The 24669-nt window shown below is 34.0% G+C and overlaps 7 protein-coding genes across 9 annotated transcripts in view; 4 read left to right on the top strand and 3 right to left on the bottom strand.

The window, feature by feature from the left end:
• The first annotated feature begins 565 nt into the window (after nucleotides 1-565).
• On the top strand, nucleotides 566-3993 carry LOC145318551 (uncharacterized). The gene is made up of 2 exons (XM_080159911.1): nucleotides 566-761; nucleotides 1043-3993. The coding sequence occupies exons 1-2, from the start codon at nucleotides 580-582 to the stop codon at nucleotides 2250-2252; spliced, it is 1392 nt and encodes a 463-aa protein (XP_080016037.1). The 5' UTR covers nucleotides 566-579; the 3' UTR covers nucleotides 2253-3993.
• A 444-nt stretch (nucleotides 3994-4437) lies between these two features.
• Nucleotides 4438-5857, top strand: LOC145318557 (uncharacterized). Its single transcript, XM_080159926.1, has one exon. It carries the CDS (start codon nucleotides 4490-4492, stop codon nucleotides 5747-5749), a length of 1260 nt encoding a protein of 419 aa, XP_080016052.1. The 5' UTR covers nucleotides 4438-4489; the 3' UTR covers nucleotides 5750-5857.
• A 983-nt stretch (nucleotides 5858-6840) lies between these two features.
• LOC145318565 (histone H3) lies at nucleotides 6841-7303 on the bottom strand. The gene has a single exon (XM_080159937.1). The coding sequence runs from the start codon at nucleotides 7301-7303 to the stop codon at nucleotides 6893-6895; it is 411 nt and encodes a 136-aa protein (XP_080016063.1). The 3' UTR covers nucleotides 6841-6892.
• Nucleotides 7304-9462: 2159 nt separating this feature from the next.
• On the top strand, nucleotides 9463-9876 carry LOC145303672 (histone H4). The gene has a single exon (XM_080148611.1). The coding sequence runs from the start codon at nucleotides 9484-9486 to the stop codon at nucleotides 9793-9795; it is 312 nt and encodes a 103-aa protein (XP_080004737.1). The 5' UTR covers nucleotides 9463-9483; the 3' UTR covers nucleotides 9796-9876.
• A 2399-nt stretch (nucleotides 9877-12275) lies between these two features.
• On the bottom strand, nucleotides 12276-12740 carry LOC145327282 (histone H2B-like). Its single transcript, XM_080174423.1, has one exon. The coding sequence runs from the start codon at nucleotides 12710-12712 to the stop codon at nucleotides 12338-12340; it is 375 nt and encodes a 124-aa protein (XP_080030549.1). The 5' UTR covers nucleotides 12713-12740; the 3' UTR covers nucleotides 12276-12337.
• A 2379-nt stretch (nucleotides 12741-15119) lies between these two features.
• LOC145318791 (histone H2A-like) lies at nucleotides 15120-15756 on the top strand. Its single transcript, XM_080160364.1, has one exon. It carries the CDS (start codon nucleotides 15163-15165, stop codon nucleotides 15538-15540), a length of 378 nt encoding a protein of 125 aa, XP_080016490.1. The 5' UTR covers nucleotides 15120-15162; the 3' UTR covers nucleotides 15541-15756.
• A 2870-nt stretch (nucleotides 15757-18626) lies between these two features.
• Nucleotides 18627-24669, bottom strand: part of LOC145318783 (uncharacterized) — an 11221-nt gene continuing 5178 nt past the window's right edge. For 2 of the 3 annotated variants that reach the window (XM_080160354.1, XM_080160342.1), the window contains exons 8-12: nucleotides 23143-23330; nucleotides 22196-22293; nucleotides 21113-21427; nucleotides 20628-20771; nucleotides 18627-19738 (exon numbers count right to left, since the gene is read on the bottom strand). In XM_080160354.1, coding sequence (XP_080016480.1) covers nucleotides 19608-19738; nucleotides 20628-20771; nucleotides 21113-21427; nucleotides 22196-22293; nucleotides 23143-23330 — 876 coding nt within the window. In that variant the 3' untranslated portion in view covers nucleotides 18627-19607. The remainder of the gene's footprint in view (nucleotides 19739-20627; nucleotides 20772-21112; nucleotides 21428-22195; nucleotides 22294-23142; nucleotides 23331-24669) is intronic. The other variant, XR_013879519.1, reaches the window with a different exon arrangement.

Below are 24669 nucleotides of genomic sequence, written 5' to 3'. Positions count from 1 at the left end.
CAAGACATAGGTAATGCAATCAAAGGGTTTGCTTTCTTTAGGGTGATTGCCTCGTGTTCAAGCAATTCATCCAATAGGATCTAGACCATTTATGCTAAAAATATGACCAATTATTTTTTACCTGTCCTCTTTGGAGGTCGTAATTAATAATTCTGCTAATTCAAAGACGACATTTGGGAATTATAGTTTGAGGCGGCATTCACGCAAAAACTTTGTTTACAAACAAGTTACAAGATTTCTAATTTTTGACAAACAGGCCCGGCAGCCGCAGCCGTTTTCAGCTCTCTGCATTTAACAAATTTAGCCGCCATATCCGTATTATGCCTTAGCCGATCCAAAAACGAAGTTATTAGATAAATTTATATTAAAAGTTTTTAAGCTTCTAAGACTGATTTACTGCAATTAATTACATTACATAAAGAAAATTCAAGGAAATATACTTACAAAAGGACGGTTTTGATAATTTAGAACTGCTTCATATTTTTCGCGGCTCCTATTATTAGCAGAACATTTTTCTAACATTTATTTAAAAAATATTTTATTCTTAACATTATTTTTCAAGAACATACCTAAAACAAAATGAGTGACGAAAATGTTAGTGTTGAGAAAGAGAACACAGGTGATGATGACTATGATTTAGATGAGAATGACAAAGAGATAAAGAATGAAATAGAAGATGATACTCGTGGTGATAGCCTACAGGTTCTGGTGGATCCAGAGGGGGTGGCACTAAAAATGGAAGACAGTGATGAAGAACCAAGGTAAACACAAATTTTAGAAAGTTTGAAACTTTGGACTTAAACTGAACCTTACTTTTATTTTTATTCAAACAGATTTTATTATGTTTTTAAATTTAAACTTTTTAAAAAATACACTTAGTGAAAGGCATCAGCTTTTTAAACATAATTTTGTCTTTAATATTGCTAGCCGCTTTTAATGTATTGCTTATGGACAATAAAGATCTTGTTTAAATCTATATTTATTTTAAAAAACAAATGTTGATAAGCAATGCATACCTAGTTACCATATATGATTTTTTCAGGTTCCATCAAACTATGAATACATGTGATATATGCAATAAAGAATTCTCCAGTATATCCAATCTTAGGAGTCACATGAAAATTCACACGGGTTTGAAGCCTTACTCTTGCGACGTATGTGAGAAGGCCTTTTCCCGGCCAGATAAATTGGTCATACACAAAAGGATTCACACAGGTGAGAAGCCATTAAAATGTGACATGTGTGAGAAGACATTCGCGCACAGAAGTGGGTTGAATTCTCATATAAAGACACACACAGGTGTAAAACCACACTCTTGCGATATATGTGAAAAGACATTTAGAACAACTACAGCATTAACTCTTCATTACAGGACTCATACTGGGGAGAAACCTTTTAAATGTGATATATGTGATAAAACGTTTGCAGCTAATAGACAGTTGACAACACATATGAGAAATCATACAGGCGAGAAGCCTTACTCATGTGAAATATGTCAACAGACATTCGCACTGTGGGAGAGTTTAACTAGACACAAGAGTGTTCATGGCTTAAAGCAATATTTTTGTGATGTTTGTCAAAAGCCATTCACGTTTCAACATGATTTAAAAAGACATTATAGGATCCATACAGGCGAAAAGCCCTACCCTTGTAATACATGTGAAAAGTCATTTAAAACAAATGCTGAGTTAACTCTTCATACTAGGATTCATACAGGTGAGAAGCCATTTAAATGTGATTTTTGTGACAAGGCATTCACGGCACAAGGTACTTTGAGTAGCCACAAGAGGATTCATACAGGTGAGAAGCCATTTAAATGTGATCTTTGTGATAAGACATTCTCAAAGCAAAACAGTTTATCTGAACACAAGAGAATTCATACTGGAGAGAAACCATACTATTGTGAATTATGTAAGAAATTTTTTTATTCCAGTACAGCCCTGTCACATCACAAGAAATCAGTCTTGCACAAGAAGTTAGAATCATCGAAGAATATAGTTCCACAGCCCGCTTCTACCACTTTTGTTGATTGTGGTGAGGATGATATTAAACAAGAGGTTGATGATTCTTCTAATCATCCTAATATTTTAAAATCTATCAATAATGCAGTTTCAGAATCTGCTTCAACCATTTTTGATTGTGTTGAAGCCCAAATTAAAGAAGAGCTAATAGAAGATGATACTTTTATTATGAAGATGGAAGCTGAAAATGTTGAAGGAACCATAAAAGAGGAAATGGAAGAGAAGGAATAAATGAAGAATTCAATATTTTTAGTTATTAATGAATTAAAGAATATATACAAAAATTAAACTTTAAAAATTTTATTATGTACATAATATTTAGGTAAACTATACATATATCATCAACTGATTGATAATGATATTTTTTATTTTTATTAGTTCAATTATTTTTTAGAATGGACCAAATAACATTGGTGTAAAATTATTTTATCGATTTTTTTCCCGTGTAAAATATTAGGAATCACATTTATATTTCAATTATCGTTAGAAACAAGAATTTTCATTGTCATTGTGTTACTGTTTTTTTTTGTGTGTGTTTATTTGATTGGTTTTTACATATCTTCATTGATAAGTCATATTTCATAAAAATAACATTTACTGTACAGCTAGTTAGCTAAAGTTTTCAAATACACTTTCAAAAAGTGAACTTTCAGAAGAAACTAAGGTTACTATGCAATTCTAAATCTGTTTTCAAATAATCTTTGCTATTGTTATAGTATATGAAATGATAATGGATTGTTTTATGCATTTTTATGAACGTATTTATTTTCTTTATTCCAGAAAATATACTTTTAATGAATCTAGATAAGACAAATTAAAAGTTAAATTTAATCTATATAATTATAGCAATTACAATACAACTAGAACTGAAGATTAACTACAAAGAAAATTCTTGTTAAACAAATTTTGATAATTCTTTTGCTATGTAAAGGAGGGTTTGAAGGGCTCCGCTGGGTTAAAAACTTGAGTAGTAAAATTGGGGAATATTGAAATTAGGGTTGGCAATCCGAATCCGGAATACGCTCAATTTTTGGTCAATTTTGGAATCCGAATCCGTATCCGGAATCCTTTTTTAAATAGCGGATTCGGATTCTTAATTGGTAGAATAAAATTAGCGTCTCGAGTTTTTTCTTTCAACTCCAACCTTTTAAATGCAAAGTTTATCATCATTATATATAAAATCTTTTAAAATCTGGTTCGATTCTCGGAAGTGAATTATAGAGAATACCAAGAACATTAACTTTTAGGACATATGTAGCACTTATTTTTTTTTTCTTTCAAAAAAGCCTTTTAAAATATTGCTAGAATCCGGAATCCGAATCCGCCAAAAATAAGAATCCGGAATTTGCGGGAATCTGCCATTTTTTTTTTGACGGATTCTTGTAAGAATCCAGAATCCGAATTCGGTCCAAAAATTAGACGGATTGCCATCCCTAATTGAAATATGTAATCATAATCCTTTTCTTATCTGATCCTTCTATAAAGATAAGTATTAAAAACAAATGCTAACATTTTTTGGTAGCGAAGTAGTTTTTTATTTAGCAAAATTATTTTTAAGTGGTTAAGGAAGCAGTCAAATTTTCAGTAAATTGAAAAAAACTGTTTTGTATATTTGCTCATTTGAGACCAACTTATTATATTATATACCATGTGTACTTGACATTAAAAATATTACATTAATGTTACCACTCAATAATTTAGTACTATCAGGGGATTTAGGGGGAAAAGTTTTACATGAATACAAATTGCTCAATTATGAGATCAAATAATATTTACTACAAGTATTATATAATTGCCAGAACTAGTTTTGACTTAGTAATTTATAAAGTAGCTTCACTATTAAATAAACTACCTACATTTAGAAATTGATTCGAAAATAGGCTTGTTTGAACTCTTTTTAAATCATAAAAAAGCAATAATAAGCTCTTGCAGGGACGTCCAAGGGGGAGGGGTAAAGGTGTGATTACCATTCCCCCCCACCCAATATATAAAAAAAAACTTGGACGTCATTGCCTCAATGTTATAAAAATTACCCCCTCCCCCCCTGGAAGGCACCCCTAAAATTTTTTTTTTTTTTTTACCCTCCCCCCCCCCTAAATAAAAAAGCTTGGACATCCTTGAGCTCTTGTATTTTAATAGTTATTTCTCGCATCGTATTATAAACGGCTTTCCGCGGATATAGAATGTACAATTATAAGATTAAAACCAGTTTTTTAGCCCCTAGGTGCCGTAGGCACGGGCTAAAAAAACTGGTTTTAATCTTATGATTGTACATTTTTATATTTGTAGAAAGCTGGATATAATACGATGCTAGACATAGTTTTTTTCGTATTCATGAGAACCGGTTCCTATCCACCGGATTCAAATGAATACGAGAAAATTTTTTAATACCACACAAACCATTTTGACATGATATGGATTAATACTTTGATTACTTTCAGATATATTTTAAACCTAAATTATATACTATGGATTCTGACCAGGCAGAAGAAGAACCATTATTCAAATGCGAAATATGCAACATCAAATTCTCACATATTGATAATTTTACAAAACACAAGAGTATTCATAATGATAAGCCTTACTCTTGTCATCTTTGTGATAAAGCTTTCTCAGTAAAAGGTAATTTGACAAACCATATTAAGATCCATACAGGCGACAGGCCATTCTCGTGTGACTATTGTGGCAAGGCTTTTCCTACAAGTTCTAAGTTAACCATTCACCACAGAGTACATACTGGGGAGAAACCTTTCATATGTGATATTTGTAATAAGTCATTTACTACAAACGGATACTTAACTATGCATAAAATTCTTCACACAGGGGATAAACAATACTCGTGTGATATATGTAACAAAACATTCTCTCTGCCCAAAAATCTAAATGATCACAAGAAAATTCATTCTGGAGAAAAACCTCACTCTTGCGATGTTTGTGAGAAGACATTTTTATACAATAAAGACTTGACAAAACATATGATGACTCATACAGGTGAAAAACCCCATTCATGCAACATTTGTGGGAAATCCTACTCTAATGTTACCAAATTGAATCAACATATTAGGATACACACAGGCGAGAAGCCATGTCATTGTACCACGTGTGGAAAGTCATTCCGAACAAGTAGTGAGCTCCATCTCCACAAAAGGCTTCATAGTGGAGAAAAGCAATATCCATGTGATTTTTGTGACAAGGCATTTTTCAACAGTAGTGAACTGAAAAGACATACGCGGATTCACACAGGAGAAAAACCATTTAAATGTGACATATGTAATAAGGTATTTTCTGATAATGGTCATTTGATCAGACACAAACGGACTCATACTGGTGACAAGCAATTTTCGTGTGATGTATGTAAAAAACTATTTTCGACTAATTCCAATCTGACCATACATAAGAGAATTCACGCAGGGGAGAAACCATTTTCTTGTGATGCTTGTCAAAATTCATTTGTCTCTAGCTCAAAACTAGCACAGCACAAAAAGACATCTAAACATTTCAAAAACTTAAAGGCTTCTCTGAAAAATGCAAAATCTCTAGAATCCACCATTTTTGTTGATTGTACTGAAGCTGACATTAAACCAGAGATTAAAGAAGAATCTCATGATGGGGAGGCCAATTTTTTTGTTTGTGACGAATCTGATATCAAAGAAGAGATTAAAGAAGAATGTCTAACTAAGGCTGATAATTCTGATGAAACAGTCAAACAGGAGATAGAAGATAGTTAAAGAATATTACTTGACTTATATCTGTACAAATTGGATGATATATTCTATTTTGTATGTTGTTAAAAAGGGATTGTTTTATTTTTTCTCTTCAAATAAATGTTTTTTTAATAGGTGCCTATTTTTTTATAGATATCTTTAAAATAAAAAAAAATAGTGAAATATATTTATGACAATTTACATAAACAAGTATGATTGATTGAATTAAGTACTTACTATGTAATGTTAATCTTGATATTTACATTTAAAAAGATTAAAATTTATTTATATTAACTTAACGAAGCTACTCCATAACTTACTTTGTTTGGTCGTCCAACGGCACAATGGGGGAAATATAATAATAGTTATTTCTCGCATCGTATTATAAACAGCTTTCCGCGGATATAGAATGTACAATTATAAGATTAAAACCATTTTTTTAGCCCCGACGAGGTGCCGAACACACGGGCTAAAAAAACTGGTTTTAATCTTATGATTGTACATTTTTAATTTCGTAGAAAGTTGGATATAATACGATGTTAGACATATTTTTTTTCGTTTGGATGAGAACCGGTTCCTATACACCGGATTCGAATGAATACGAGAACAGCTTTTAATTTTTTTTTAAATAAAACTTTACAATAATTTGGGTCGATGAAAGTTATTGTTAATAGAATTTCTAAAGAAATGTAAGAAAGTCTCTGCTTAGAAATTGGGGGGAATTAAAATAAATCTGCAACTAAACAGGATATGATCCTGTAATTCTGCATGTTCAGTATATATTGTAAATTAAAGTAATCTGACTTGTGTTTTTTAGTTGTATTTGATATTTCTAAATAAATTTTGGTAACTTCTGGATGTTGTTATCAATGCTTTGCTATAACTGGGTGTTGCAGTCAGTCCGTAACTTAAAGCTCATTTTGTTAGTTCATGCATATTAGAATTGTTCCATTGTTATCGAATTTTGCGTGATGGTTCCTGTAAAAGTTAGGTGCAACGTAAAAAGCATATCATTGCATCACAGATTATTGCCATGATAATGATTTTAAATATAAATTTGTCTAACTTAAGCAGTCTGTAGTCTGCATAGTTGTAAAAATCTCAAAAAGAAATGTTTAGTTGGCTCTATAAAGAGCCGTTTTGTGTTGTTGATCTGAATGGAAAAGCTTAAGCACGTTCACCACGGATTCTCCTGGCGAGCTGGATGTCCTTGGGCATGATGGTAACTCTCTTGGCGTGAATGGCGCATAGGTTGGTGTCCTCAAAGAGACCAACCAGGTAGGCCTCGCTAGCCTCCTGCAGAGCCATCACTGCGCTGGACTGGAATCTGAGGTCAGTCTTGAAGTCCTGGGCAATTTCTCTGACCAGACGCTGGAAGGGAAGCTTGCGGATAAGAAGCTCAGTGGATTTCTGGTAACGTCTGATCTCACGGAGAGCAACAGTACCTGGTCTATATCTGTGGGGCTTCTTAACTCCACCAGTGGCGGGGGCCGATTTCCTGGCAGCCTTAGTGGCCAGCTGTTTACGGGGGGCTTTTCCTCCAGTAGATTTACGGGCAGTTTGCTTGGTACGAGCCATTGTAGGTCTATAGTAGAACTATATCGATTATACGGAAAGTTTGAGTATTTATACTAGTAACTAAACCATTTTTATTATCACCCCAAAAGCATTATATTACCCCACCCCTCTTGTTTTCTGAACCTCTCTTTTTTTCTCTCCTAAACCATGATACCCCACCCCTTTTGCAAGTATTTGGTTTGAAAGCGGCCGGGTTAGTAAGAAGAGGGGGGCGGGGTTGGGGTGGAAAATTTCACCTGGCTTTATAAAAATGGCGCGGTTATTTTACAACAGAAAAATTGTTATGCCGCCAAAACAAATGAAGATTAAACATAAGGGGACTATTCTGCATAATTCCAACGGTTTTAGAGAGAAACATACTTGACTTTGTTCTGTATTTGATATAATTGTTAAATACAATTACAACATAAACTTTTACAGAAAATTAACACATACCAATCAGACCGGGTCACAAATTAATACAAAATTTAACCCAACGCTAAACCTCACATAATTTTTATTTAAAATTGAGATGAGGGGAAATCCTGAAAACTTAGTAACAATATTGATATTACCGGAAAGCCCTTAGGCCCACTAAAAAAAATATTACATAGTTTTTAGCGAATCTTCTCTTTATCTTTGTCTGTTCAAAATGTAAATTTCTTGGTTACTATTTAAGATGAACTGATTAAATTTTGGCTATCATTATTCAGCAGATTTAAGTACAAAGTTACCATTGATATTAGGTATGTAGAGTATAAATAGATATTTTAAGGACCAACTAGCAGGCCTAATATTCAAGCTTAATCAGAAACGTATATATATCATGAAGCCTTTTTGCTAAAATAAATATTCTTTTTTAGGTATTTCTCGCATCGTATTATAAACAGCTTTCCGCGGATATAGAATGTACAATTATAAGATTAAAACCTGTTTTTTTAGCCCCGAGGTGCCGAAATATATTCGTAAAAAGCTGGATATAATACGATGCTAGACATAGTTTTTTCGTATGGATGAGAACCGGTTCCTATCCACCGGATTCGAATAAATACGAGAAAATGATTTAGAAGAATATTTATTCTCTGATTTATCTGTTCGATTCTGACTTGTTTCATTTTTCTATTTCCTCTTCTTTCTCTAACTCTATATGCAGCTTCGCTACTATAAAATAAAATTGTCCTTTTCAAACCTTTTTAACCAAATTTTATGTAGTAGAATAATCCTAAAATCTTTAATTTTAATTGTCTAAATAAGCAGCCGGTATTTATTAAATTTGCAACTGATTTTGAAACAAATTTATACAAAATCCTTTTATAAGCATGATTTCCGACACCATGGAAACTGTCCCAATTTTGTATAACTTTTGCGGAACATGTTCCAGTTACGTCATATTTTTCTTTCCCGAAAAAGAGAAGGGGGGAAGAAAATCTCTTCAAAAGAGATGGGGAAAACCCCCTTTTCTCCCATCTCTTTTTTCTTCCCCCCTTCCCTTTTTTTTCTTTCCCTCTTCCCTTTTTCAGGAAAGAAAAATATGACGTAACTGGAACATGTTCCGCAAAAGTTATACAAAATTGGGACAGTTTCCATGCTGTCATGATTTCCTAAACCATAGTTTCTACGAACTGGGCTATTTTTCTTGAAAATGAAATCTATAAACAAATGAAATTTAGAAACACGCGAATCTCTGTTGATAATGATATTTTAGTTTCTTTCTCATAACAAAGAAACTAAACCTTTTTTTTAAACCTTATATTAAAGTAACAGGATGTTAGGTGCCCCTAGAGGCCTCTAGGAGCGTATAGGCTAGTAATATATATATATACAACATTACAAACCTTCATATTGCAGTAGTTCGAATATTTGAAATCTTTGTCTTTTTGCCGGGTTTTCTATCCTTACAACAATAAAAACATAATCCCCCCCCCTATCTTACTCTTAACAGATTAGTGTGAGGAGTGGATTTTATGGTTGGGGAGTGGGTGTTTGGGTGGGTTGATATTTTCTGAGGGGGCGGGCGGGGGGGGTACTGTTTAGGGATGATAAAATATTGACAAAGAGGGGTTGGGAAAAGCAAAAATTTGGTTGAGAAGGAAAAAATTGGGGAAAATGGTTAATTAAAGGGATGATCAACAAAACCATATGGTTTTGTATATAAACCAGAAATCTACCAACTAATTTCAGTTTAAATAACTACTATCATCATGACTGGACGCGGCAAAGGAGGAAAGGGACTCGGCAAGGGAGGCGCTAAGCGTCACCGCAAGGTGTTGAGAGATAACATCCAGGGCATTACCAAGCCCGCCATCAGGCGTTTAGCTCGTCGTGGTGGTGTCAAGCGTATCTCTGGACTTATCTACGAGGAGACCCGTGGTGTTCTTAAGGTTTTCCTTGAGAATGTTATCAGAGATGCTGTCACCTACACTGAACACGCCAAGAGGAAGACTGTCACCGCTATGGATGTTGTCTATGCTCTGAAGAGACAAGGCCGTACCCTCTACGGATTTGGAGGTTAAGCCGTAACTGCTACCTGACCTGATAACTGGAAACACTGAAACGGTTCTTTATAGAACCAACCACAACTTTCATAAAGAGATATTTATTACTAAAACTTTCTTGTGTTCCAATTCTTTCATGGAAGTTTAGCAATGAAAGTTTATTAAGTTTTGAAGAGTTATATTTATATACTTCAATCCTATGAAATCTTGCAATGGTCAATCAAATCTAAGACAGCTTATGAAATTTATAAGTTTAACAGGATTAGTTTTCTTAAAAACTGTTTTGGAAGAGCTTAATTTTAGAAATAACGTTTAATGGATATATTGAGTATAACTTATTACCTGCTACTATATAATTCACTTTGACCGTAATACTGTGAAGTGACATTGACTCAGCAGCTAGTAAAGCTAGCCTTTTAAATTTGACAACATTCCCACAATAATTGGGCATTTTTTAAGTATAGAACATACGTGGCGGTCTGACTGATTTGTTGATTTAACCCCAATTTTAATTATTTGTGATTATTAGATTTTTCGTCATACTATTTGTATTACTAGCGGCTACGCTCCCTAGAAGCCTCTAGGGGCACTTAAGGTAAGAGGGGGGAAAGTCGACCACATCCCATTTACATTTGGGTTTCAAATAGTGATGTCAATTTGTCGAATTTTTGGGCCGGATTCATAAAAGAATCCATCAAAAAAAGTGGTGGATTCCGGATTCTTATTTTTGGCGGATTCTGGATTCTAGCAGTATTTTAGAGTTTTATATGAAATGTACCTTTATGTCAAGTTTACTTTTATTTGAAGAGTACCTTTATGTTAAATGTATCTTTATGTCAAGTGTACCTTTATTTTAAATGTACCTTTATGTTAAATATACCTTTATATGAAACATTTTTTTTGTAAAATATATGTCAAATGTTTTATGGGAATTGTACCTGTATGTCAAATGTACCTTAATGGCAAATTTTCCTTTGTGTCGAATGTACCTTTATGTGAAATGTACCTTTGTGTGAAATGTTTTTTTTTGTAGTTTATCCATATGTATGTAAAATATACATTTTTGTTAAAAAAAAATTTTTATGTGAAATGTATCTTTATGCCAAATATACCTTTATGTGAAATGTATCTTTATGTGAAGTGTAGCTTTATGTCAAATGTAACTTTATGTGAAATGTACCTTTAAGTGAAATGTAACTTTATGTGAAATGTACCTTTATGTGAAATGTACTTTTATGTGAAGTGTACCCTTATGCCAAGTGTACCTTTATGTCAAATTTACCTTTATGTGAAGTGTACCCTTATGTCAAAAGTACCTATATGTGAAGTGTACCTTTATGTGAAACGTTGTTTATGTGAAGTGTACCTTTATGTGAAATGAGTTTATGCCAAATGATACTTTATGTGAAACGTTTTATGTGAAATGAATTTATGTGAAGTGATTTTATGTCAAATATTACTGATCCGTTGGTGCATAATAAAGGGAATATTGGCAAGCAGATTCAGCCGTGTAACTTTTTAAGTTTAGAGAAAATCTGTTGTAAAAAGTAAAAGCGGCTTAAAAGCAGTCCTACCGCTCTGAATGTTTTATACTTATTATGCTCCATATACATGGGAATAGTGACAAGAAGTTTCAGCCTTATATCTTTTACAGGAGCCGAGAAATTCAGTGTTGAAAAATAAATAAAAGCGGCTAAAAAGCTGTCCAAAAGCAGCCAACTGCTACGTATGTTTTATACTTAATTATGCTCCGTATTGAGTGTTGACAAGAAGTTTCAGCCTATCTCTAGGAGCCGAGAAAATCACGTTTCCCCCTTTTTGTCTCTGACAGATGGATATTTGAATTATAGATTGGCATCGCTACTAAAAATATTACAACATCCAAAGAAACCAAAGCTTAATAGATTAGACAGGCCAATATTTGTAAACCTTATGTGACAATATTAAATATTGCGCCTACGCCCCCTAGAGGGCGATATATCTTGGGAGGGTAGAAGTACCCTCCTCAAAAATAGTTATAAACCTTCCCAGGACTAATGAGAAGCTATCCTGTAGAGAAGAATTATAAGCGAGATCCTTCAGTACAAACAGACAAGACATCCAGCATCCTAATTGTAATATTACAAAATAATGTCAAAAGTATAAGAAAATATGTTGCAAATCACTGATATATCTACTCACTTAACAGTAGTAATTTAAGTGTTGCTATGCTTTTGAAATAGTACCTTATTGTTAGAGGAATCATCATACCAAGGATGAAATTTGCTATCTCTCCGGAATAGACACTAATCATATAAATGCTACAGTCATCGATCAGTAGTTCAGAGTGGATCAATGTTCCTGAATGAAGCTTTAAACCTTGCTCATTGCTAACAGATGTTGCTTTGTGATTTTCAGGATTTCCTGCTTCTAAATTAGTTCTAAAAATTAACTTTTATTATTATGTTAGTGTTGATATCATAGTATTTTGTTCAAAGAAAGCTCAATATTGAAATATATGGTTGGTCCTTTAAAGGACCGTTTGTTTCCAGTGGGCATCATTAGAAGATCAGTGGTCAAATTACTTGGAGCTGGTGTACTTAGTGACAGCCTTGGTTCCCTCAGAGACGGCGTGCTTGGCCAACTCTCCGGGAAGGAGAAGCCTGACAGCAGTCTGGATCTCCCTGGAGGTGATGGTGGATCTCTTGTTGTAGTGAGCCAGACGGGAAGCCTCAGCAGCAATACGCTCAAAGATGTCATTGACAAAAGAGTTCATGATGCTCATGGCCTTGCTGGAGACACCAGTGTCGGGGTGCACCTGCTTCAACACCTTGTAGATGTAGATAGCATAGGACTCCTTCCTTCTCAGCTTCTTCTTCTTCTTGTCTCCCTTGGCAATGGCCTTCTGGGCCTTGCCGGACTTCTTGGCAGCCTTTCCTGAAACCTTGGGGGGCATGGTGATGTAGATACGATAGTGAATCTGTGGCTTATTAAAATTTTCATCTTTTTATACTCTCTCAGTGTTCAATCTTTTTTATGAAGTTCCCGCCTATATTGTTCTCAATGTTGTGGACAAGGCAAGTGAAACCGATCGCGGGTGCGTGGGGTAAAGGGTGGTTCGGGCCGTGTCGCGTCGTCTGGTCTGATGTAGTGAGGGATAGCGACGAGCACACCACGCCTGTTGTACAGGCAGGGGGGGGGGGGGGGGTTGAAAAAAATTCCATTACTGCAGATGAAACTAAACAAGTGAGAATTTATTTTTAGGTCTTATTTTTTTTATAAGTAACTAATGCATTTATGAAGTAATTCCATAAAAGAAAAGTTTAGAATCTTTCAAAAGTAATTTTACATCATGTTTTGTAGATTTAAGAAGTCAAGGAAAGTTTGAGTATTGTATTGTAAAACAAATTATATTACCATAGTTCTTTCCCATATGTATGATATACAATTTGATTTATTCAGCTAGCCGAGGAAAAAAATTATACACCTAATTGGCCTTTATCAATACAAAAATTCCACCTCCTTTCTGTAATAGTAGCACAGAAATTCCTATTCTCCCATAGAAATCAATCTACCATATTGTTATAAACTGACTAGACGAACAATATAAACATAGATTCGCATTTGCTCAGAGCATTCTTTACAATAAAAATTGGCTCAATATATTTAATAACAGTCGATAAAATAACTGAAAGCCGGATTAAGTAAGCTATTGAGTAGCTTCATCCTGAAACATTGTACCAGTAATAATAAAATATGAAGCAACGAAAAATTATATTCTCACTACTTTCTGCTAATATACCAAGTAGGTACTTTTCTATTGGTTTATGGTTGTCCCTTTAAATTTAAAATAGCTTGGCTTGGGTAGACATCATACATCCTCTATTTATTTCTCCATTGTTTCATTACCCGCCAATTTTCAAAAAAAAGAGAACGATTGAATTTTAGTTAAAGATTTTTTCTAAAAAAATTATGTTAATTAATTATATTTTTTCTTATTTAAGTAATATGTCCATCTGAAGCAAGCACAAAAAAAGGAAAGTAGAATTTTTTTTGTATAATGTCTAGTTGTATTGGACAGTTATCTCCAGAAAATAATTAATCAATTGCATTAACAATTTTATACCCATTTCTTTCTCATTTGAATACAAAGCCCGTAGATGCCAGGGACGCAGCCGCTAGTTGCTATAAAATATTTTTTTTTGTAATGTTGGCAAACAATAATTTTTGCTTAAGCAATCAGGCTTTAAATATGTACAGCTTTGAATAAGATCCATAAAAATGCATTTTTCTTTAGATAATCTTAAATGCTAATCCAAAATAAAGGGCTAGTAGTTGCACGAAATGCATTCGAACTTGAATTTAGTGAACTGCATATTTTTTCCTGTTCAATGGTTTATCAACATTTATAGGGCTTATATTTGAAAAAATTTAAATTTTCCACCATGTAGTATAGTGATGTTTAATTTATTGCAATACAAAATACATATATGTTTGATGGTATACTTGTAACCAGCGTTGCGGAGCTGAGTCGTTTGATTTTGGTGCGGAGCCGTCTGTGAAAACCACGGCTCCGGCTCCGACCTAAAATCAAGAAAATCTCAACATATTTTTTTGCCAAGTCTATTTTTGACATTTGAAGGTTTTAAAAGTTCAATTTTTGATAAAAATGGACTTGAAAAAAACTTAAAAAGGGGCATTTGCACACGACACAACAGAGTCATAAAATAATAATTCTTTTTTAGCTAACCCGGAGCCGTTTTTGCCAGCAAAATATGGCGGCTCCACAACGCTGCCCCAAGAAAATAGCCTAAAACCACCACAGGACCAGTAGGTATATTCCCTGAAGAGTAGAATCCAATCAGTGCAGTGGTTACCAAGATCTTGAGGAACAGACAGACGGACGGACGGACATCAAACTACTTTGTATTAAAGATATAGAGTAGCGTTGCTACAAAAATCAGAAAACACTTTAACTTGGACCATTTTTTCTGATGTACGGACTAAATTATATAGAAAAGTTGCTTTTGGATAGCTAAATGTTGTAAAAAACAGTTTATATGAAGAAAAAATAGTTTAGGATGAGTCTAAACAATAAAATTATTTTGGCGGGTAAAGGCAGGTGAAAGTTTAAGTGTACATGAATAGGGAGGAGAAACACGGCTAACAGAAGGGGAAAACAAAGCTTGGACGGGACGGTACAATGCAATGGAGCTAAGAGATTAAAATATGGGTGGAGATCAGGGATTAATATGGGGAAATTTCATGGTTGGAATAGAATTTTAAGTAAAAAGAGAAGGAAACTTTGAACCTAACAAAGGTGATAAACCCTAGAAGAGTATAAATAAGGCTTTTCTCACATTTATATCAGTTTGAAATTAACTTTCAAATACCTAACATATCATCATGTCTGGACGTGGAAAGGGTGGAAAAGTGAAGGGAAAGGCGAAGTCCCGTTCCAGCAGAGCTGGTCTGCAATTCCCCGTTGGACGTATCCACCGTCTCCTCCGCAAGGGAAACTATGCTGAGCGTGTTGGAGCTGGTGCCCCAGTTTACATGGCCGCTGTCATGGAATATCTGGCTGCTGAGGTCCTGGAGTTGGCAGGTAATGCCGCCAGAGACAACAAGAAGACCAGAATCATCCCCAGACATCTCCAGCTGGCCATCAGAAACGACGAGGAATTGAACAAGCTGTTGAGCGGTGTCACCATCGCCCAGGGAGGTGTCCTCCCCAACATCCAGGCTGTTCTCCTCCCCAAGAAGTCTGAGAAGACCAAGGCTTAAAAAGTTGACCGGATTGCTACCTTGTACCTGAAAAAGCTTTCTTTATAGAAAGCCAAAATTTATCTCCTGAGAATTTCACGATATAATATATTACTTTCATAGTTCTAGAACTGTTGATATGTTATGGATATAATTTTACTAAATGGAACTTAGTAAATTATAAACTATAGACATCTAGACTATAGACTATAGACATCTAAAATAACAATATTAAGATTCCTTAAGAAATTTTGTACCTTACACAAATCAAAATTTTAAATTTTTTTATTTCATTTCATATAAAATTTGTAAAATGCCATTGAAATCAAATTTTGTACATACATATTAAGGTATAAGTCCACGAAGTGCTGTATGGGAACTTAAAATCCATTTGTAGATTTGTTAGATCATGATAAGGGGGGGGGGAAGTTTGTACAGTTATAGGAAATGAAATTCAGTACCAAATTTTGCCCTGGCCGTTTGGGCTTGTTTTTATAGTTATCAACCTAATTCTTTTTGTAAGCGATCTTATATGATTGGATCTACCTGTAAAACTTTAAAACTTGAATTTTGGGACTTTCCCTTAAAGGGGCTAGTGGAGCAATAGACCCCCTAACACTAAAATTTTAAGTTCTGAGCCTATTTTCAGAGATATTGTGACGATTTTTTTAATAAAAACACTTTTTAACAAAACCGAACTAAGTAGCCAATACAAATTTCATTTTGGGACTTTCCTTCTAGGGGCTAGTGGAGCAAAAGGCCCCCCAAACACTAAAATTTTAAGTTCTGAGCCTATTTTCAGAGATATTGAGATGATTTTTTTTATGAAAACTTTTTTCACAAAACCAAACTATGTAGCCATTACAAATTTCATTTTGGGACTTTCCCTTAAAGGGGCTAGTGGAGCAAAAGACCCCCCAAACACTAAAATTTTAAATTCTGAGCCTATTTTCAGAGATATTGAGACGATTTTTTTAATGAAAACACTTTTTAACAAAACCGAACTAAGTAGCCAATACAAATTTCATTTTGGGAATTTCCCTTAAAGGGGCTAGTGGAGCAAAAGGCCCACCAAACACTAAAATTTTAAGTTCTGAGCCTATTTTTAGAGATATTGAGATGATTTTTAAAATGAAAATATTTTTAACAAACCGAACTAAGTAGCCATTACAAATTTCATTTTGGGACTTTCCTTCTAGGGGCTAGTTGAGCAAAAGACCCCCCAAACACTGAAATTTTAAGTTCTGAGCCTATTTTTAGAGATATTGAGACGATTTTTTTAATAAAAATATTTTTAAAGAAACCAAACTAAGTAGCCATTACAAATTTCATTTTGGGACTTTCCTCCTAGGGACTAGTGGAGCAAAAGGCCCCCAAACACTAAAATTTTAAGTTCTGAGCCTATTTTTAGAGATATTGAGATGATTTTTTTAAATGAAAATATTTTTAACAAAACCGAACTAAGTAGCCATTGCAAATTTTATTTTGGGACTTTCCTTCTAGGGACTAGTGGAGCAAAAGACCCCCAAACACTAAAATTTTAAGTTCTGGGCTTATTTTTAAAGATATTATGGCTGATTTTTTTAATGAAAACTTTTTCAAATAACTGAAATAAATAATCAGAAGATAAAATTTTAGTGTTTGGGGGTCTTTTGCTCCACTAGCCCCTGGAAGGAAAGTTCCAAAATGAAATTTGTATTGGCTACTTAGTTCGGTTTTGCTAAAAATGTTTTCATTAAAAAAATCATCTCAATATCTCTGAAAGTAGGCTCAGATCAGAACTTAAAATTTTAGTGTTTGGGGGTCTTTTGCTCCACTATTCCCTACAAGGAAAGTCCCAAAATGAAATTTGTAATGGCGACTTAGTTCGGTTTTGTTAAAAATGCTTTTATTAAAAAAAATCGTCTCAATATCTCTAAAATTAGGCTCAGAACTTAAAATTTTAGTGTTTGGGGGGCCTTTTGCTCCACTAGCCCATAGAAGGAAAGTCCCAAAATGAAATTTGTATTGGCTACTTAGTTCGGTTTTGTTAATAATGTTTTCATTAAAAAAATCGTCTCAATATCTCTGAAAATAGGCTCAGAACTTAAAATTTTAGTGTTTGGGGGTCTTTTGCTCAACTAGCCCCTAGAAGGAAAGTCCCAAAATGAAATTTGTAATGGCTACTTAGTTCGGTTTTGTTAAAAATATTTTCATTTAAAAAAATCATCTCAATATCTCTAAAAATAGGCTCAGAACTTAAAATTTTAGTGTTTGGGGGGCCTTTTGCTCCACTAGCCCCTTTAAGGGAAATTCCCAAAAATGAAATTTGTATTGGCTACTTAGTTCGGTTTTGCTAAAAAGTGTTTTCATTTAAAAAATCGTCTCAATATCTCTGAAGATAGGCTCAGAACTTAAAATTTTAGTGTTAGGGGGTCTTTTGCTCCACTAGCCCCTTTAAGGGAAAGTCCCAAAATGAAATTTGTAATGGCTACTTAGTTCGGTTTTGTGAAAAAAGTTTTCATAAAAAAAAATCATCTCAATATCTCTGAAAATAGGCTCAGAACTTAAAATTTTAGTGTTTTGGGGGTCTTTTGCTCCACTAGCCCCTTTAAGGGAAAGTCCCAAAATGAAATTTGTAATGGCTACTTAGTTCGGTTTTGTGAAAAAAGTTTGCATTAAAAAAATCGTCTCAATATCTCTGAAAATAGGCTCAGAACTTAAAATTTTAGTGTTTGGGAGGCCTTTTGCTCCACTAGCCCCTAGAAGGAAAGTCCCAAAATGAAATTTGTATTGGCTATTTAGTTCGGTTTTGTTAAAAAGTGGTTTCATTAAAAAATTCGTCTCAATATCTCAGAAAATAGATTCAGAACTTAAAATTTTAGTGTTTGGGGGTCTTTTGCTCCACTAGCCCCTTTAAGGGAAAGTCCCAAAATTCAAGTTTTAAAGTTTTACAGGTAGATCCAATCATATAAGAGCGCTTACAAAAAGAATTAGGTTGATAAGTATAAAAACAAGCCCAAACGGCCAGGGCAAAATTTGGTACTGAATTTCATTTCCTATAACTGTACAAACTTCCCCCCCCCTTATTATCAAAACAAATAATCTTTTTAATAAACACTTAGAAACATGGTTTTCGTGTTTATTAAAGTCACCATTTCAGAAATAGAAATACTAGCACAAATCACATGTTTCCTGTATATCATTAGTTGCTTTGTTAGATATTTTTAGTGAAAGTATATACCATATATTACAATAATGTTAAACATATTGGGAACTGTATGGTAGAAAATAAAATTTATAAAATTAATATCATATAAATGCAGTTATGAAGTAATATTACTAATTTTTAATTTAAAGCACTTCGTGGAACTACCAATTATTACAACAAAATGGACATAAATAAAATTCTTTATATCAATGTACTCTAATGTAAGTCTATGATATTTATAAAAATATAAATAATTTACTAAAAATATTTATCTCTTCATATTTAAAATTTGGCACATTACAAATGTGGTAACATAAGTACAAATATTTATGGCTCGGCAGTCTACTTATTTCTTGAAAGTTTATATAACAAATAATTACTTCTTTGGATGCTAGGCCATCCAAAATTGGATCATTCTTTACATATTAAAATTTTCAAATTTCACATACAAAAATTGATTAGGTATTACAGTTAACATTCAGCGTTATGAAAGTTTATATTTTTTAGTGATGACTAATATTATTTTGTGATGAATATTAATTTTTCATTTTTAAAAAATTACATCGTACCTGTTTACTATCAAAACACGATTGTATAGGCGTATTTTAATTAGGTATCTTAAATGCAAACAGACATTTTCTTTACCTTGACATTTATGGCTTCTTTTGGAAGACAATTTTTCTAGAAAATTTTCAAGGGCTCGGTAGCCGCGAATAAGCCTCAATTTTTCAACTTGTGTGTAAAAAAATCCGATAAGATGGATTATCTGTTAAGAAACAGGTCTAGATATCCAACTGAATTTAAAGCTAAAATATGATGAATTCACTGGGGCTTACGCGCGGCTGCCGAGCCCTTAAATTTTTCTAAAATTTTTCCGTAACATTAATTGTTAAATATACTATTTTTTCGCAAATAACTTGTCTCTGTTTTTATAAGCTTCTATAAGTTGATCTTTATAATATTTGACAGCACTATCTCTATCACAGAGTATCGGGTCGTCTGGATCATAGAATAAATCCATTACAGCCTGAAAAATTTCTTTAACATTGTTGGCGCTTTAATGTCCATGAAAACAAGGGGATAGTTCCACGAAGGGGTTGTCCAAACAATACCGCATTGGTCCGAAAAAAAGCATTGATAAATCAAGGGGATAGTTCCACGAAGGGGTTGTCTAAACAATACCGCATTGGTCCGAAAAAAAAGCATTGATAAATCAAGAGGATAGTTCCACGAAGGGGTTGTCTAAACAATACCGCATTGGTCCGAAAAAAAGCATTGATAAATCAAGGGGATAGTTCCACGAAGGGGTTGTCTGACTCTAAACAATAACGCATTGGTCCGAAAAAAAACATTGATAAATGAAATGCAAACACGGAAACAGTTACCTATTGAATATATTCCTCATAAAAAGAGATAGGTATAATGTATGTATATAGAAAAAAACATAAGACAATGCATCCAGGCAAACTTATGGGGTGGAGAGTTAGGCTTAAAAAACACATCTCAAGACAAATGTAGGTTTTTTAATTTTATAATGTTAGTCGTTTCAGTAAAGCCCTTTTCTTGAACTACGCCTTTAAACTCAAATATCGTGTAACATTAAAATAAGTTAAATGAGTTAAATATTCTAAACACAATTAGTTTTCATAGAAACTGATGCCATTCGTCCCCAGACATACAAGTCCCAAAGAAATCTAATTAAAATAAATTTGAAGAAAGAGGCGGGACAAGCAAAATTTAATTTGGACAGACACATACTTTGGTATAAACACATACTAACTAGAGCTAATACAAAAAAATTTTCTGGTACTTTTTTTTGCATGTTAAGACAAAGATAATATAGAGCTGCATTGTTCTGAAATGTTTTGCAAGCCATGAAATGTTATTTAAAGCCAAGTTAAGACAATGTTAAATTCCTCATAAGGCTCTTTAAGATATGTTACAGGTGGTTTTATCTGTTTTCCAAACCAGCTTCTCTCTAGTTCCCTGATTTTACGTGCTTCAGCGGCTTCGCCAGATAGCCGTTTCCTCTTCCTTGTTCCTTCTTTGCTTTTTTCGCCACCTGTAATATTGAAACAAATTCTTATTAAATAATGTTGTTCCACTGCTAATCTTAAAACACAGATGGGCGAATGGATATATATTATTACTTGGATTTTACACTAGATTTTTATATTCTCTAATAAAGTAAAACCTGCAGCGGACTAAAATAACGATTCCACCTTAACCACATTCCCACTCCCCCTAATGGATGAACGAACTAAACAATAAACAATTTTATCCCTGTCATAATATACAGACATGTATATTCTACATCCATTTATGGGCGGGATAAAGCACCCAAGTTATGAAGTAGCTCAACTATTATAAAAATGTATTATTAACATTATATTAGTCGCTTACCCACACTTGCTAAATGATCAGTTTCAAGAATTTGTATTTCTTCATCACTTGATACAACAACTTCTATATCAATAGTGCTATTGTGTTCATCAATATTTAGGTCTTCTTGAGCAGTAGGGATACTTGTATAAGATGCTGAGGGCAATTCATTTGACTTATTTTGAGTTGTTATTGATACTTTATCATGTTGATTCTGACTAGTTTTACTATAACCTTGCCCAGGTACTGAAGTATTATGATGTTTGTTTGTGTTATTAGTTCTAATTTGTGTTGGACTAGTTAGTAATTCTATGTCATTATTGTCCTCAGGCTCATCTTGACATTTGTGCTCATTTTAATAATATTTTTGGACACATAGAAAGTCAAATTGATAATAAACTTTAAATTGGCTTTAAGTGTTTAATATAGAATCATTATAAGCGAAGCATTTCTATAATTAGGGTCGGCCCGTCAATAACGGAAAGCTCTTTCCGATAATTTGGACATGTTAGAATTGTCCTATTGATTTTAAACTTTGCATGATTCCTATTTAAAAACAAACTTTTTGTATAGTAATAAATATCTATTACATTTGATATTTGGAAAAATGATTCCTAGGACAACAGTACAATATTATAAGCAAAGCATCTCTATAATCAAATTCTAATGTCCTCTTACAGTATCCTGTATTTACGCAATTATAGAACAAAATGTATGAATTTTGCTTAGACTAGAGTTTACTTTTAACATCCAACTAAACTCAAGACTGAAGAGGGTGCAATGTCCACCGAAATATATTTCAATAAAAAATAACTAAAAAATATCAAAGACTTTTTCACTCAGTGAATTTATCTTACAAATTAATGTTCTGCTTAGGTTTTCAATTCTGACCCTCTACAAGAGTTATTGTTTGTTTGACCTTCCTTTTAACTTTAGGCCTTCACTTTTATGGATGTTATTTTTTTCAAAATGCCATAAATATTGTAAAGGATAAATGCAAACATATACCTAGATAAAATAAAAACCTATAATATATGAAGGACATCATTTTTCTGTAGGAAAGCCAAACTGCTGTTTAACAGATGAAAATTATCATGAGCACACCTGGAGTAAAATCAGATTCAAATGTTAGATTAGAGTTTAATATTGTTTGGGATACTTGTCTTGTAGGAACAATAGAGCCAGACATGCGTGTAGGTGAGCTAAAAATAAATATAGTAAAGTTTAGAACATAAATTGGTTATTTTTTACTACAAGTTTGAAAATCTAACTTTATACCTTTGATTGATTGATTGATTAGCCATAGTTTCTTAGGGTTTGGGCCTAAGTAGTCATGGAGTAGGCCGATACACTTTTGTCTAGCCACTAGGGCTATCAAGCTCCACGTTCAAGCACATTATGACTTGACCCGCTGTCTCATGAGAGCTACTCATTATTACCTCACCCTCGCCGAGTATGGCAGGTGTCCCAATTTAAGTCACCGTAATGAATGACGCTCTCCTCAGAGGAGCTTGGGGTAAGGGTAGTACTGATATTATGTACGTGACTATTGAGTATCCAAACTTACCCAATAATCCCCTTCTAACACAACCAGGGGAAGTTGCGTGATTATTATTGCGAATGAGAAATAAAAGTCAATACACGGAGAATTAAACTCGAACTCTCACCACCGCAGTTCAGTGTGTTACCACTGAGCCACTGCGCCCCTTTTAACTTTATACCTAATTGGCTAAAGTCCGAAAATTCTTCTTTGGGTCTTTCTCTGTTTCTTTATATTTCTAAAATCTTTCATAGTTACAATGCTGTGCTAATTTTGGACATATTTGTCACTAATTCGTAATTACAATCCATATATTATTACTTGGATGTTGCTCCAGATTTTCATGATAAAGATGCTCACAGCTGGCTAAAATATTAATACCCCCCTTTGCCAACCCCCTCCCTTCCCACTGGATAAACGAACTGACCAATAATTGTTAAAGTCCATATTAGCAAGCTGAATTGACAACAAATATTCCCCTGTCATTATATCCTATACTTATTGTTATTACCTAAAGCTGGAGACCATGTCAAACTCAGGTTGTGAATCCTGCGATACATTTGTTGAATGTCTTCCCCCAGATGAAGATAGGGGTGAAAACGATGGCTGCGGCACGTCCTGCAGTCCACGAGACTTTTCCAATAAGCTGTCTATATTTTCTTGGTGTAAGTTAGTGCATAAATGCCTAATTATTTCCTCCTTTTTATCAGGATTTTATTAATTAAGATGATCTTAATTATCTTAATTAGATCTTTAACATACAATCATTATACATAAATAACATTTCTCTTTGGAAACAGGTATTGCACGGCACTCAGTATTACATTTCCTTTTCCATATTCTTATAAATTAGCAATGCTTTAAATGCAAAAATTACATCAGGCGTTTTTGGCGGTATATGACCAAAAAAAGATATTTTTCATTATATATACAGGGTGGGGCAAATAAGACCGGACAAACTCTAACTTCTAAACAAATGAACATAAAATCGTTAATTTTAAAGATTTTATTGAATTTTAAAAACTGGCAAGCAAAATAGGTATATGACTATTAGATTATTCAATAAAATCGCCGCCAGCCTTAATCACCGCCTCTACCCGACTCCTCAACCGCCGGCAGGTCCTGGTCAAAATGTACCTGTCCAAGTTAGCGTAGTTCTCCTTTATCGTGGCAATGAGGGAGGTCTTTATGGAATGGGCACGTCTATTGGTGCATGCTTCAAAGTAGCCCCAGGTCCAAAAGTCCATTGAATTAAGATCGGGCTGCTGGGAGGCCAAATTTCCTTAGGAACGTGAGTAACCGCAGGATCCAAATTCGCCCAACTTTCAAGCTACCCTTATACACGGAGGCTCTTATTTTGACCACAGTTGAGCTAGAACGACGTTCTTTACCTTTTTAGAAATGGCATGAAGTTTTAGCTAGGGTTGTCAGCGCAACCCATAGTCTAAAATGAGTTTTAAAGTTCAATATGAGTCCCTGGAGTCAAGAACCGAGAAATTTTTCACGAATTTTCACGGTTTTTGACTTTTTTTACATCTAAAAATCTGCCCCGTTTCACTTTGCTGGAGTACTACAGCCAAGCCATTTCAGATAGAGAGCTCTAGTCTTTTCTAGTATCTTACTAATGTATCTAACAGTATCCCCAGCAAGTTGCATAACTTTACCTCACTTACAGATAGGCTGAGGTCTGATTTAGTGGGCCCTAGTCGAGAATCCAGATTAAATCACCGGCGCATTTTGAATCTGCCTTGTTGAACATATGCGCGGCCAGCTCGTTGTACACGTCCATCTTCGCCCAAAGATTTTTTTGTGCTAAAAGGTCATTACCTAAGCTTTTTATAGTGTGGTCAAACGTCCTGATTGGTCAAGTAGTTTTGGCGCTATGGCCGTTTAAAGTTTGTCCGGTCTTATTTGCCCCACCCTGTATACTTTTTACGGAATCCCCTGCTAAAGTAGGGGGGGGGGGGGTATAATATTTGCAGCCGGGGAAAAAATGAACCTTGTGCAGAATAGACACCCCTGTTATATCAACACCTTT

This window comes from Acartia tonsa, chromosome 1 (assembly GCF_053477335.1).
Source record: "Acartia tonsa isolate MP-2025a chromosome 1, ASM5347733v1, whole genome shotgun sequence".
Taxonomy (NCBI): Eukaryota; Metazoa; Arthropoda; class Copepoda; order Calanoida; family Acartiidae; genus Acartia; species Acartia tonsa.
The sequence above is the reverse complement of the archived record's forward strand: the minus strand, read 5'-3'. Positions and strand labels throughout refer to the sequence as shown.

Excerpts from the sequence above, each read along its gene's own strand:
- LOC145318551 (XM_080159911.1), top strand. The coding sequence starts at position 580 with ATGAGTGACGAAAATGTTAGTGTTGAGAAAGAGAACACAGGTGATGAT. Across the intron at positions 762-1,042 it reads GACAGTGATGAAGAACCAAG|GTTCCATCAAACTATGAATA; the intron begins GTAAACACAAAT and ends TGATTTTTTCAG.
- LOC145327282 (XM_080174423.1), bottom strand. The coding sequence starts at position 12,712 with ATGCCCCCCAAGGTTTCAGGAAAGGCTGCCAAGAAGTCCGGCAAGGCC.
- LOC145318557 (XM_080159926.1), top strand. The coding sequence starts at position 4,490 with ATGGATTCTGACCAGGCAGAAGAAGAACCATTATTCAAATGCGAAATA.
- LOC145303672 (XM_080148611.1), top strand. The coding sequence starts at position 9,484 with ATGACTGGACGCGGCAAAGGAGGAAAGGGACTCGGCAAGGGAGGCGCT.
- LOC145318565 (XM_080159937.1), bottom strand. The coding sequence starts at position 7,303 with ATGGCTCGTACCAAGCAAACTGCCCGTAAATCTACTGGAGGAAAAGCC.
- LOC145318791 (XM_080160364.1), top strand. The coding sequence starts at position 15,163 with ATGTCTGGACGTGGAAAGGGTGGAAAAGTGAAGGGAAAGGCGAAGTCC.